Raw genomic sequence first — 13,955 nt, 5'->3', positions numbered from 1 at the left:
TTTTTTTTTTTTTTTTTTTTTTTTTTTTTTTTTTTTTTTTTTTTTTTTTGCGTTTTATTTTCAGTTTGGCTGGGTGTTTGATTATTTTTCTCTAATACACTGTTTTACATTATTATGATTTCAATCCCCCTTTTAAATTTATGTAAAATACTTTGTCTGCTTGCACTAAGCATTAATACTATTGACCAGGGCCTCGTGACTGAAAATGGCATAGAATGCCTAATTGTAAGGGATAGGGTGAGGAGTACAACAAAACTAAAATCCAATTCGAAATTATAAAAGGAAGTGAAAAGGAGAAATTAGTAACTCATGTAATTAATATGTATTACCCCTTTACAGTCTTCAAGACACGATCCTTATCAGAGAGAGTTCCTCTCCTAGCTGACCATGGTACCTCAGCTTTGATTAAAGCAGGGGGTCCTCCCTAAAATAAGTAAAGTAATGATAAATAATTAGACATAGGGCTTTAACAGCTACAATTTAGAAACAAATGAGCGTAAGTATAAGTGCCCTGCACACGTCATTTTCCCCCCACTAAATAAAATAATTTTGTTTTTCAGAATTATACATATATCTTGTCAGGGATTTTCTCGATAAACTGTGGAGCAACACATTTGTTCAAAGAAGGGGTTGTACAAGGATGTAAAGGAAAAGTCTAGATAAATTTAAACTAGAATATCAAAATTCCCAACTACATAGAAGCAGTTAGTTGAGCTAGCAACGTGTGAGAGTTAAATTACATACTTCAAAATGTACATCATAAAGTTTACAGGGAACAAACTGTGTGTGTGTGTGTGTGTGTGTGTGTGTCTTCAATGCTAATTGATTTTGGATGAGGTTTGAGATCTTGTTCTTCTTTAAAATAAAAGTTAGTGGAGATGTTCTTTTCTGAGTTCATCATTTCAACGAAATCAACTAATGAAAACTGCAGGAAGAAATACAAAAATTACCCCTTGGTTAGGAGTGGTTCGGGTCCAAGATGAGTGATCTTGACGATTCAATTGATTTGCATCTTGCTGTCTAGAGTCAAAATGACCACCAAAATCTCTATCCCGAATTGTTTCCCTGGACCTATCCTCTCCAGAAGCAGAGAATTGGGCAGAACGGCCACGCCAGTCACGATTGTCAGGCTCAGAATAGCGATTCTGAGATGGATTAAGTTGCTATAAAAAGGACAAGGAGATGTTACAGAGAATCATACACGAAGAAATATTCAAAACCCTGCTTTTCATAAATTACCCTTAACAAATTTGAGGGGAATCAGATGGTTAAGAATACCACTAGGTGCAGATAAAACAACTTTAAATTTTAATGAAGGACCTCTTACAAACCTTCCAGCACCCCCAAGAGAAAGCAAGAAAAAAATCAATCAAGTGAACGACCAACATACTTACATTGCTCTCTCCACGACTCCAACTTTGTTCCTCGCCAAAAATTTCCACTTCAATATCCCGTTTAATTTTTAGTATATCATCTGGAACTTCCACGACCTTCAAGAAACAAGAGGAACCAATCACTCAAAAAACATAAAGAAACAGATACGTGATTCTCTACAAATTCTACGCAAAAGCATCAGTACCGGTAACTGTGACTTCGAAATATTTAAAGAGTACTTCAAACTAGAAAATAGCTATCGTTTCTTTTTCTTTATTTAGAAACAAGGAGAGGCAATGATCATAACTAAAAGAACAAAAAAGATTTAATGAGAAAATGCATATCAATCAAATTATCCCAGAAAGAAGCCGAAGTTATATATTTTTATTTGATCTTAATACGAAAGTATAAAAATTCACAAGATATTCACGGAGAGGAAGTAGACACATGCGCCGTCGAGACTATTAGCTTATTTTGATAAAATAAATGAGGACATGATGTTTACTTCCTGAAGCTGCAAAAGCTGATCTCGGGTATACCGAACACGCTCACGACCCTCAAACCGTGAATCTCCAGCCTATTAAAAATGAAAAATGAGGGTTAAAACAGAATCCAACGAGAAATAAAAATGATGCCCGTACAAAATAAAAAAGAGCAACAATATGCAACAAAATATTTCTGCCATTGGATCAATTCAAGATGAATTAAACCGGAAACTAATAATTAACTTCCATGATTTCCACATCCCCATCGATTAAGAACCCCAGATTGCAATCTTAACTCTACCAATTCAAATCAAGACGCACAAGGAAGCAATAAACCCCATCACAATTGATAAACAAAAAAGCAAATAACCATTCACGTCGACATATCGAATCCACAAACCCGCACGCTCAAACGGTTTGAGAAAACAAGATTAGGACATTGAAAGGTCAAGATCCAAATCAAAGAACAAGTGTTGGTAAATAGAATCCAATAAAAGACCATCGTAGGCACATACCTTTACAGAAAAGGAAGAGGAAGAAGCGCCATGTGGACGGAGGGTGGGGAGATCAGAGGAAAACGAACCAAAGGCAAATGAAGATGAAGATGAGGATGAAAGCTCAAAGCGAGGACCAAGGAGTCTAGGTCGACCGCCACCAGGTCTCAAGCTTAGAACCGTCTGATCACCTTGCTGCATAACTCGATCTATCGCTCAAGGAGGATATCTCCGCCGCAGGACCAAGAAGAAAGAGGAGAAGGAGAGAGAAATCGGAGGAAGAAGATTCAGCGGCAGTGCGCGCTGAATTGGATAGGATTTGAAGAGAAATGAAGCTTTTGGTTTTTATCCGTTTCTCTCTCTTGTAATGAGAGAGAGAGAGAGAGAGAGAGAGAGAGAGGTCTGATAAACAGAAGAGAGAAAACGATGAACCGGTTGCGGGAGCCTAAAAAAACCCTTCTTTCCCACACTCTGCTCGCTCATCCACGCCAATCTCTCTCTCTCTCCCCCTCTCTCCCTCTCTTTTCTTTTACCCTCCATAAATATAATTTTCCATTTTCTGATTTTCTCTACCTTTAATTCTTTTTTTCTAAACTTAATATAATATTATAATTAAATACTATTTTAAAACTCCCATTTTTTAATTGCTTGGTTAATAATTTTTTTATATTAAATTATTTAATCAATCCGAATCATCTCAATTACTCTATCGTAATCTTATTTTAAAATCCATTAAAGCAACCATCTAAAATAGATCTGTAATAAAAAATCATTATTATAATATTTGTTTCTAATTTTGGTTGATAATTGCATTTATATAAGTTAATTTAAAAGTTGTTACAAATTACAATATAAAATAGTAATAAATGGTTTAGTTTATTTACTTATTAATTTTATTCCCAATACAATTGTTTTTTATTTTTAGATTTTCATTCAAACATGTTCACGATTATATATTTTTATTTTATTATTACGTCAAAGTTGATTTCCAAGATACAACGAATATTTTATTCAGAGATCAATTTTAATATTTTAATATTTTGTTTAGAGATATTATAACATAAACCACCTTTTAAATACTTAATCCAATTTAATCATAATTTTTTTGAATTATAAAATATCAGTGCCTAAAATATTTATTTATTTAACTATTATCAAATATTTAATAAAAAAAATTATAATTTGAAATATTACCTTAAATAGCTAAAATATATATATATATATATATATTTAATAGTAGTTGGAATTTATTTAGTTTTTATTCAAACTAGTCGGCCCAACCAGATAATTCATTTGTATATATATTTATTTATATTAAGTAAGTAATAATTATAATGGTATTTATTGCCCACAGATTAGGTAATTACAGTGGTATTTATGGTTCACAAATTAGGTCTTTATTAATTGATTAAAAATTTCCCTTTTTTAGTTGAAGCAAATGATTTCTATTTAATTTGACTTTTAAAATCAAAATTAATATCCTATGATATTTAGAACATAATAATAATAATATAATTGTGTTAAACATCCATTATGCACTTTCCAATTGCACACGCACATTGCATAAGTGGAATTAAAAAAAAACAATATAAGTAATAATATTAATAATACTTTTATAATAAGCTAATTATGACACTCTTTTATTTAGTTATAGAAAATATTCATTAATTTTTAAAAGATATTAATACCCAAAACGCTGTAACCAAATATATTATTATATATAAATTAAAAGAGAGTAAATGAAAAAGAAAAATAACCAAATAGATTAACAATATTATTTAATTTAAAATGTAAAAAAAAAAGTAATATTTAAAAGTTTAATGATATTTTTGAAAAATACACGATTAAATATATTTTATTTTTTTATTTTTTAAATTTATTGGTACCAGTGAAATTTTTTTAAGTTAAATAATAATATTTTTAATTTTTAATTTTAATAAAATTTAGAAATATTATTATGTAATTTTTTGGCCTTTAATATAGGAAGGTATTTCCCGCCTCCAAATGAGGAAATCGAAGGGAAGCGGCGAGATTAGAAGCTCCCGGGAGCGCCGTAGACGCATACAGATGATATGCACAAACACGACCACGTCTGGAAATACGATGCCACAAGTTCTTCGACCTTGGGGCCGTTCGCCACGTGCGCCAACTCTTCGCCATTGTCTCCAGACCTGATCTATTATTGTTCAATGTCGTTGTTAGAGGCTAATCTTCGATCTCTCTGTCTATACCCATTTAAGAAATGAAAAGACTGATATTAGGCCAGACAATTTTACTTGTGCATTTACGATTTCAGCTGCTTCGAGGTTTGAGGATGAGAGGATTGGCGTCTTGTTGCAAGCGCATTCCATTGTTGGTGGGGCGGCGTCAAATTTGTTTGTTGGGTATGTAATCGTTGATTTGTACATCAAATTTACGCGCGCCGAGTTGGCGCGCAAGGTGTTTGATGTTGTGCTTGAGAGGGATACGGTTCTTTGGAACACAGAGAACCCGATGTCTATTGAAGTCAAGCTGAAGCATAAGGACAAGAGTGTCAAAAGATAGGCTTGATAAGAGCCAAATAGGGCCTCGGGACTTAACCTCAAAAGTCGGAGTTTCAGTCTGAATTTTGGCGTATGATCTAGGCCAAATTTGATGTCAATCAGATACCGGATGGACGCTCCACAAATAGTACCATCAAGGATCAGAGTTCAAGTCTGAATCGCTAAGTCCGCAGCTTTCAAATCAGTTGTTCATAAACATCATCGATGTTGAATATTAACTTGCTGTGCTGCAGGTACGCAGCTGGTCATGCTTAAAGCATGGCTTTGCATTCTCTTGCTTCAGAAATTGTGTGAATCCAGTAATAGTTATTTGCAAAGGAGAATAAATGGTCTTGGCTAGGTACCACAGCTGTTGAGGGTTTTGGAAGTGAATTGTCTACTATGTTTGCATGAAGAATCGATATTTATTCTCTTCTATATTTATATTTTTGGATACTAAGGGGATCAGATTGCTGCATTTAAGAAAAAAATTTAAAGAATGCGTCTCCAAGAATGTTAATCCTTGAGGTACTATACTATCTTTGGCTATGAGTCCGAAGTTACCAATTTCTATACATGTGCTGTGTGTTATGTATAATTTTTTTTCTTAACCTTTCGTTTTCCTTTTTTCTTGCATGAAGCTGTTGATCAGTTTTGATTTCTTTACTGTTCAATATTCTATTATTCTAGAATCTATAAAGAGTCTAGTTTTCTATAAACAAAGTTCTAAAATTTCTAATAGGTTGAATCAGGGGAATCTTGCTTTCTATATTGTTTACTTTTCTCAATGGACAAGGTGATGAAGGTACAAGTACAATGCTGTAATTGTCTAAATGAAACACTCTGTTTTGTGTACACAAACTGAAGTAAACAAACACATCATCTTCATTTGTTCTCAAGCTAGACACGTTGTCATACTACACAAAAATTTCACTCTTACTTTTATTAATTCTTGTGCTTCACATATTCTAAGTACAATGTTCATGCACATGAATCTCCTGGATATGCACATGAATCTTCTGGTGATGCACACACAAATAAGAAGAAAGAGAGGAAGTATTTCAGCAATTTAGTCCACATTGCTTTGTATCAGGTCCCTTTGTTTTCATCACAAACGGATCAATTCGGACCCAAAGCAAGGAGAAGATCGAAGCCAACAGCACCGACCATATGACGACTATAGTCGGTGTGCGGTTTTGTCGGCCCATCAGACCCTTAAGGAATGGGTAGAGATGAACAATCACCCAGAAGGCAAAGAAAAGCTTCCCAAATAGAGGTCCCCATGATTGATAGCCATTGTTTATGGCATCTGAGATGCCTGCAACAACCCCAACAAGGTTGATGATCAAAATAGTTGTGGGAGGGATTAGCAGAGTGGTCCATTTGAAGGCATATAATTCTCCAAAGTCTTCGTCATCTGTTGCCTTGGATGTAACTGTGAAGCTAGTATCAATTCCAGCCAAAACCTTCAATAGACCTTGTACAACAGCAAATAGATGAGCTGAAATACCACCAATGACCCAGAACTGCTCATTTCTCCACCATTCCTCAATGCTAACTCCACTCCATTTAAGTTCAAGAATACCCGTAGCAAAAATGGAAAGAAACAATGCAATGAAGTAGAAACTTGCAAATGTGCTGATCTGTTTGTCCAAAAGCCAAAGAGAAATTCATCAGTGGATGCAAAATACCTTGCCAGAAACAATGGAGAATGTAAAAGCTTAATTAATTCGTGTGCTTGACCGGGGCTGATGGCCAAGAAAATTTATCAAACAATATAGCTGTAAGTTTCAAATTTCCACTTCCATAATATTTTCTGCTTAAATCATCTTTTGTAGGCGATAATGTAAATGTTACTATATTTACCGGTGGCATGATAAACTTATCCGTAAGCAGGCAGATTGCAGGGAGGGTACAGTAGGCGAGAAGTGGTATTGAAGTGAAGGGGTAGACAGTGGTGTTGACATATGCAAATCTCTCTAGCCACTTTAGCTTTCCACCCTTATAGCCATACCAAACAGGGCAGTGGTTGCTGAAAAAAATTTCAATGGACCCGAGCGCCCACCGAAGCACCTGGTTCAGCCGATCAGACAAATTGATGGGAGCTGTACCCTTAAATGCAGGTCTCTTTGGCATGCAGTATATAGATCTCCAGCCACGACAATGCATTTTGAAACCTGTTAGAATATCTTCTGTGATAGAACCGTAAATCCAGCCCAGCTGCATTCACAAACATGACACTAGTTTCAGTTCCAAGTCTACCTATCTCTAGACCATATCTGACAATAACTTTTTGTTTGATTTAGGTGTTCGTATGAAATAAAAGGAGGGCGGTTGACATTACCTCGGTACCCCATTCGGTTTTGTCTTCATAACCACAACTGATAACATGAATTGCTTCCTTAAGCAGGGCTGCTGGACCAGAGGAGGGTGGAACACCGCCTTCTTCCATCAAAGTTGAGGTAACAAAAATTGACGAGTGTCCAAATTTCTTTTCAAAATTCATTTGCGACATTAGTAGCTCCTTGTCATCTTCCATCACTACGCATATAGCAGCAAGAGAATAGATATGAGTTATCACTATCTTATGGCAAAGTATCCACCAAGACACAAGAACCAAAAAGTTGAAGTTTGAAAAACTCACCTGCAGCATCTCCATCTACCCCACTTTTAGAGCTCTTAAGCTTCTTGCGACGTCCAAAGCATGGACAACAATCGCAGCTTACCATTTTTGGGCGCTTAGGACCTTTTGGGGGTTCATAACCATATAATGCTTGCCTCCTAAAGACGCACCCTGTGCCAACATATACGGGTCCCTGAATTCCATCTAAACCTCGCATGTTAATCTGCATCACAAAGAAAATAGTTCATTTTTAAGGTTCTTAGCTTAGTTTAGTCACCTGAGAAAATATATATATAATTTCAGAGATGGGGTCTTTACATCAAAGAAAACTGTGTTTCTGTTGGCATAACGATCATGCCTATCTATTCCATCGAATCTTTGTGGAAATTGCACATAACAGACTTTCTTTCCAACTTGAGGGTCCATAAGGAAACACATGGCTTCTCGTGCTGCTTTGCTATTGTTTATGTAGTGATCACAATCCAAGTTCAACATGAATGGAGCATTTGTAAGCACTGCAGAGACACGGATCTACAATTGAACAAAATATTGGGGATTAGATAAAGGAAAAGGAACAGACTGGGGTTGGGAAGGAGAGAAACTTGACTGAGCAAGTTACCAAGGAATTCATGGCACCGGCTTTCTTGTGATGCTGGAAACCTGGTCTTTTCTCACGAGATACATAAACTAGGCGGGGGAGTTCATTCCCTTCGGCATCAAGGCCTCCACTGTGACCTAGAAAAACTTGGATCATACCGGGATGATCTTTTGTGTTGTTGCCTGGCCATGGTGTTCCATCTTGCATTATCCATCCCTCTGTGGGAACTTTCATGGCTTTCGCTACTTGAGCATTTATTCTGACCTTGAACTCTTCATATTCTCTCTACATGAATCAAAAAATGTTTCAAGCTTGATATTGAGAACATATTGTAAAACTCCTATATGTACCTCTTTTTCAATGTATTTGTTAAAATTGCATACCTTCATTGCTCGTCGCTCCTTCACAAATGTTGGTTGGACTTTATCCTTGAGATAATCAATCTTCTCACAAAAGTACATTTCAGGTGCTCGTGGTTCTATGGAGAACTTCTTACAAAAAGGGACCCATTTCCTTGCAAATTCTGCAGTTTCTGACATTGCTTCAAAGGTAAGCATGGACGCTCCATCGTCCGAAACATAGCATGAAACCTTATCAACTGGATAGTCCATGGCCAAGATAGATAAGATTGTGTTAGCTGTTACAAGAGGAGGTTCCTTCATCGGATCTACAGTACTGACGAAGATGTCTACTGGAGCAAGCAAATTAGGTTCACCCTCTCGTTCATATCTACATTACAACATCCATATGAGTATCTCCGATGATTATATTCTGAACTTTTATACATATTCAACTAACAAAGTTTTCTTTTTTTCCTTCTTCCTTGTCTAGAATTGATATTACCTTAGAGTTAGACGATCCAAGTAGGTTTCACGATCGATTGGGAACCATTTGGGGAACTGATCGAGGATCCATGAAAATGCAAACCAGATTTCACATATCACAGAAGTTAGCCACAAACCCAATGCATCATGCACTGGATTTAGAATCCGATAACGAAGGAAGAAGGCGAGAATAACAAGCCGTGCCACAATAACCATCCGGTAAGGATTAATTTTGCTTGATGCTATTGGTACCTTCCTTGATAGTGGCTGTCTAGCTGCATCATTCCTGCAACAGTTTACAAGTCGATCAATACATCCGAATTAGTAAGGCAGGCTTTGTCAAAATTTTCAAGCATACATAGCCATGTCAGGGTCATTGGCATCATCAGGTTCAGGCCCAAGATTGCCTTGCTGCAATTTCCAATCATCCATTCTATCTTTCCAACCTTCTCTCTTTTCATCCCATCTTGCACTCCCTGATTTGTTGAAAACAAACTTCATGTAGCTTAAAGGAGAGAGATCCAAGTCTTCATCAATTTAATGCAAAAACAATAGGGTTGAGAAAATTTACCTGGTTCAGAAACCGGATATGGATGCACACGTTTGTGCAGAGAAGAAGATAACATCTGCTCTCCATATCCTTGAGAAGATAAAGGAAGCTCACCATTTACCTGCATATGCATTAGATATTAGATGCTTGTTTATAAATCTAATGTTAACTAGGAAAAAAGTTCCACTGAGGCTAGAGAATGAAAGTTTCGCCCACTCACTGGCTGTGTTCTTCCGTACTGTGCACTTTCATCATCATCAAGGCCTCTACCATAGCTCATCTTGCCATGAAGCATAGCTTCTGCCAGATGACTGTGGTTGTTCCTTTCATCATCAATGTTGAACTCATGTTCAATGTCATCTATGTCTTCTTCATCGTCGTCTCCCTCGACCCTTGGACTCCCTTCACATTACCCAAAAAGAGAGTTTAAGAAAAAATAAAGTGAAGATGAAACTAGTTATTGCCTTGTTCTGTGCCTTACCTTTGAGTCTCTTATATCTAGTTTTACACTGAGGGCAGAGTTGGCTTCCTTCTCTTCGTTCATACTCATAGCAGGGTCTGCAGACTGGAAAACCACATTCATTGCAAGCAACAAACAGATCACCATCCACAGTAAGCCCCACTTCATCACCACAGATCTCACAAACTTGACCGTCCAAGTTCTTCAACGGCTTTGGCTAAAGAAGAGAACAAAACAAAACAAAAACAACCAGATCAGCCACAAACGCACAAACCAAAACTTTCACACACTAAGTTAACTACCTCCTCATGGCCATGAATGACAACAAGCTCATTGCGATTGTGAGACCCAGCGACAAGTCCAGCGCTGGCTTCCATGGCAGGCGATCGACAGAGACCAGGTGTTCAGAGAAGGATGAGAGTTTGGAGCAAGGAAGGTGTTTTATGAAGGAGAAAGGTAGAGGAGGAAAAGGGTGGCATGAGATATTGAACTGTCTTCTTCACCTAATGTGTCCATGTAATGGGTGGTGAGTTGGTTGCTGTGTCAAAGTCCCGTCTTGCCTTGAAGTTAAGTTTCCTCCCCTCACTGTTCAACCGCCAAGGACCTCTCTTCTACTTCCTTTGCCATCCCAACCATCCAGGTATCATTGTTGTTCGTTTGCTCCTTTCATTAGTAAACTTCTTCTTCATTAATTATATGTTATGATCATCCAAAAGCCCCATAATCAGTGAAGATCATATCTAGTTTTAATGAAGTTAAGCCTTTGTTTAAGTGGGCAAATCATCCTCTAAATCAATAATCTTACAGTGTAAGTGAATATTAGGGTTTATTTTTGTGATTCCCATAAAGAATGGAAGGTGAAAAGAAGACGATGTTTGGCATGAGAAGAGGTGGTGGGAAAAAGCTGAGAGAGTATGCTTAGAATGCAAGCAGCTGATGCTTAAAATGCAAGAACAACCCCAAAACAATTTCAAATCGTTAGGTAAGGAAGTTGTAGTCTCTCCATCCGCTTCTTGACTGATTAACTTCAAAATTTTAAGAACTTTCCTATATATATATATATATATATATATATATATATATATTATTTACGTGAGAATACATGTTCAGTATGAAAATTTGAACTTCAGGATTTTGATTTTGGTAAAAAAAAAAAAAAAAAAAATCAGCTTACCGTAATTTTTTATTTTATTTTATTTTATTTTATTTTTTATTGCTATTTTGAAGGTAAAAAGTTAATTAAATTCTTAAGAAAAAAGCACTCATAATTTTTATTACAAACATACATTACAACCTTTCTCTATTTTTCACAGAATAAAAGAAAGAAAAAAACAACAAAAGAACATTACACTCTCAACCTCTACTTGAGAACTTCAAAAACTACAGACAGACTCCTCAATCAACCTCCTCGATCTTCGGCCCAGCACCGCCAGACCCGGCGGACCCACCACCAGGCATATCATCGCCCATAGGAGCACCGCCGCCAGCACCGCCCTGGTACATCTTAGCAATGATGGGATTACAGACACCCTCGAGCTCCTTCAGCTTGTCCTCAAGTTCATCAACCTCCGCCAGCTGGTTCCTATCCAACCACTCGATGGTGTCCTCCACGGACTTCTCGATCTTCTGCTTATCATCTGGATTCAATTTCCCTGCAAATTTCTCATCCCTAACAGTATTCCTCATGTTGTACGCATAATTCTCCAACGCGTTCTTCGCCTCCACCTTCTTCTTCACCTCTTCATCCTCTGCTTTGTACTTCTCTGCCTCCTTCACCAGCCTCTCTATCTCGTCTTTGCTCATTCGCCCCTTGTCGTTGGTGATTGTGATCTTGTTCTTCACCCCTGCAGTCTTGTCCTCTGCTGATACGTTGAGAATGCCATTCGCATCAATGTCGAAGACGACATTGATTTGGGGGACGCCTCTGGGTGCTGGAGGAATGCCAGTGAGCTCGAACTTTCCGAGCAGATTGTTGTCTTTGGTTCTGGCTCGCTCTCCTTCGTAGACTTGGATCAAAACTCCTGGCTGATTGTCTGAGTACGTCGAGAAAATCTGTTCTTTCTTTGTTGGGATTGTTGTGTTCCTAGGAATTAGGACTGTCATGACGCCACCGGCCGTCTCTAGACCGAGACTGAGCGGCGTGACATCGAGAAGTAACAGATCTTGAACTTTCTCGTCTCCTTCCCCACTTAGAATTGCAGCCTGTATACGCCATGGAGATAGACCATATTAGCTGGTTTGGTAACAAATTCGTACGAACTCATAAACTTCAAACTCAAATTCATAATAAGAACAACTAAGAGCAACTAAGAACAATTTCAGTTAATTTTATTTCAAAGACTAAATTGGGGGAGAAAGAATAGTTACCTGAACAGCAGCACCATAAGCAACGGCCTCATCCGGATTGATACTTTTACAGAGCTCCTTTCCATTGAAGTAATCCTGCAGAAGCTGCTGAACTTTGGGAATTCTAGTGGATCCACCGACTAAAACCACCTCATGAACTTGGCTTTTGTCAATTTTAGCATCACGGATACATTTCTCCACAGGCTCCATGCACTTCATGAACATATCCATACACAATTCCTCAAATCTAGCCCTCGTAATTGTCGCGTAGAAGTCAATTCCTTCGTAAAGCGAATCGACTTCAATCGTGGTTTGCGTTGTCGACGAGAGCGCTCTTTTGGCTCGCTCACAGGCCGTCCTCAATCTCCTCAGTGCCCTCGCGTTGCCGCTTATATCTTTCTTGTTCTTGCGCTTGAACTCTGTCACGAAGTGATTTACGAGCCTGTTGTCGAAATCTTCGCCGCCGAGATGAGTATCGCCGGCTGTGGCCTTGACCTCGAAAATTCCCTCTTCTATGGTCAAGAGTGACACGTCGAAAGTTCCGCCGCCGAGGTCGAAGATCAGAACGTTCTGTTCGCCTCTACGAGAAGCCTTTTTATCCAAACCATATGCAATCGCAGCCGCCGTTGGTTCATTGATGATACGCAACACGTTGAGTCCAGCAATGGCACCCGCATCTTTCGTCGCTTGTCTCTGTGAATCGTTGAAATAAGCAGGGACTGTAATAACGGCGTTCTTGATAGTTTGGCCTAGAAAAGCTTCGGCGATTTCTCTCATCTTAATCAAAACCATCGAAGAAATCTCCTCCGGAGCGAACTGCTTTTCCTCGCCTTTGTAATTGACGATGATCATCGGCTTTTCGCCGGGTCCAGCGACCACTTTGAATGGCCAGAGCTTCATGTCACTCTGAACAGACGGATCGGAGAGTCGCCGGCCGATCAAGCGCTTGGCGTCGAAGACAGTGTTCTGAGGGTTCATAGCGACCTGATTCTTGGCCGCATCACCGATCAAACGCTCAGTGTCAGTGAAAGCTACATAAGAGGGGGTGGTTCGGTTACCTTGATCATTGGGGATAATCTCGACGCGATCGTTAAGCCAAACCCCGACGCAGCTGTAGGTGGTGCCGAGGTCGATGCCTATGGCTTTACCTTCAGTTTTCGCTGCCATAGCCGGAAAGCTTCTTCACTGGTGATCAAATCGCAGAAAGTAGAGGTTTGTGTAAATGAAAGGAACAGAGTTTCAGAGAGCTTTTTCTGGATTGAGTAAGCTTCGAACAGAAATATGAGTTGAAGATCAGTACAAGAGGGAGAGAAATTTATAGGGTTTGAAGAGAAAGGTCCAGAAATTTAGCTCTGAGGGTGGGGGGGAAGGAAGAAGAGAGTACCAGAATCGGAAGAGTGCGGGAGTGTTCCGGAGAATTCCAGTTACGTTCCAGTTGGCGGGTAAATAAGGATCCTTTGCAAATCAGGGCTACATTTTACGTTTCTACCCTTGATTATTAAGATGGTAATTATAAGTCCTCTCAATTTTTTTTTTCATTAAAATGATACTTTTATTGTTTAAAAAGTTTCAAAATTTTTAATCTTTTTGAAATTCTTTTATCGTTTCAAAAAATTGTAAGATTTTAAATTTTATTTAATAGTTTCTAAAATTTTTTTTTTTTTTTTTTTCTTTTTGGC

General features: G+C 38.1%; 3 protein-coding genes and 2 long non-coding RNA genes across 8 annotated transcripts in view; 2 read left to right on the top strand and 3 right to left on the bottom strand.

Annotated features, from left to right (window-relative positions):
- Window positions 1–2,863, bottom strand: part of LOC111429890 (eukaryotic translation initiation factor) — a 7,198-nt gene extending 4,335 nt beyond the window's left edge. Inside the window, exons 1-5 of the mRNA XM_023065963.1 lie at window positions 2,375–2,863; window positions 1,880–1,951; window positions 1,395–1,490; window positions 951–1,163; window positions 330–424 (exon numbers count right to left, since the gene is read on the bottom strand). Of these exons, the coding sequence (XP_022921731.1) occupies window positions 330–424; window positions 951–1,163; window positions 1,395–1,490; window positions 1,880–1,951; window positions 2,375–2,554 (656 nt within the window). The 5' untranslated portion in view covers window positions 2,555–2,863. The remainder of the gene's footprint in view (window positions 1–329; window positions 425–950; window positions 1,164–1,394; window positions 1,491–1,879; window positions 1,952–2,374) is intronic.
- LOC111429891 (heat shock 70 kDa protein) overlaps window positions 1–13,778 on the bottom strand; it is a 25,599-nt gene extending 11,821 nt beyond the window's left edge. Inside the window, exons 1-2 of one of the 2 annotated variants that reach the window (XR_002708232.1) lie at window positions 12,298–13,778; window positions 11,282–12,132 (exon numbers count right to left, since the gene is read on the bottom strand). Coding sequence is in view for 1 of the 2 variants with exons in the window: in XM_023065965.1 (XP_022921733.1) it covers window positions 11,326–12,132; window positions 12,298–13,443 (1,953 nt within the window). In the remaining variant the exon portion in view is untranslated. Of the gene's footprint in view, window positions 1–11,174; window positions 12,133–12,297 lie in introns of those variants that run through there. The other variant, XM_023065965.1, reaches the window with a different exon arrangement.
- Window positions 4,354–6,100, top strand: LOC111429901. The gene is made up of 3 exons (XR_002708233.1): window positions 4,354–4,989; window positions 5,043–5,403; window positions 5,969–6,100. It is a non-coding gene; the product is annotated as an uncharacterized LOC111429901 (long non-coding RNA).
- On the bottom strand, window positions 5,676–10,373 carry LOC111429889 (cellulose synthase A catalytic subunit 7 [UDP-forming]-like). The gene is made up of 13 exons (XM_023065962.1): window positions 10,233–10,373; window positions 9,952–10,147; window positions 9,691–9,872; window positions 9,492–9,591; window positions 9,279–9,396; window positions 8,940–9,206; window positions 8,480–8,825; window positions 8,118–8,381; window positions 7,817–8,029; window positions 7,520–7,721; window positions 7,220–7,416; window positions 6,742–7,095; window positions 5,676–6,518 (listed from the first exon to the last, which is right to left on the bottom strand). Exons 1-13 carry the CDS (start codon window positions 10,305–10,307, stop codon window positions 5,937–5,939), a joined length of 3,096 nt encoding a protein of 1,031 aa, XP_022921730.1. The 5' UTR covers window positions 10,308–10,373; the 3' UTR covers window positions 5,676–5,936.
- Window positions 8,689–10,912, top strand: LOC111429902. 3 transcript variants are annotated; one of them, XR_002708234.1, is made up of 4 exons: window positions 8,689–8,805; window positions 8,928–9,139; window positions 10,023–10,570; window positions 10,780–10,912. It is a non-coding gene; the product is annotated as an uncharacterized LOC111429902 (long non-coding RNA). The 3 variants fall into 3 exon arrangements; XR_002708235.1 differs by having other exon boundaries at window positions 10,754–10,912; XR_002708236.1 differs by having other exon boundaries at window positions 10,744–10,912.
- Window positions 13,779–13,955: the final 177 nt, after the last annotated feature.

This window comes from Cucurbita moschata, unplaced genomic scaffold (assembly GCF_002738365.1).
Source record: "Cucurbita moschata cultivar Rifu unplaced genomic scaffold, Cmos_1.0 Cmo_Scf00032, whole genome shotgun sequence".
NCBI lineage: Eukaryota > Viridiplantae > Streptophyta > Magnoliopsida > Cucurbitales > Cucurbitaceae > Cucurbita > Cucurbita moschata.
This window is presented reverse-complemented; position numbering and strand designations above follow the sequence as displayed.

Excerpts from the sequence above, each read along its gene's own strand:
- LOC111429889 (XM_023065962.1), bottom strand. The coding sequence starts at position 10,307 with ATGGAAGCCAGCGCTGGACTTGTCGCTGGGTCTCACAATCGCAATGAG. Across the intron at positions 8,030-8,117 it reads CCGGTGCCATGAATTCCTTG|ATCCGTGTCTCTGCAGTGCT; the intron begins GTAACTTGCTCA and ends GTTCAATTGTAG. Across the intron at positions 7,417-7,519 it reads GGTAGATGGAGATGCTGCAG|TGATGGAAGATGACAAGGAG; the intron begins GTGAGTTTTTCA and ends CTATATGCGTAG.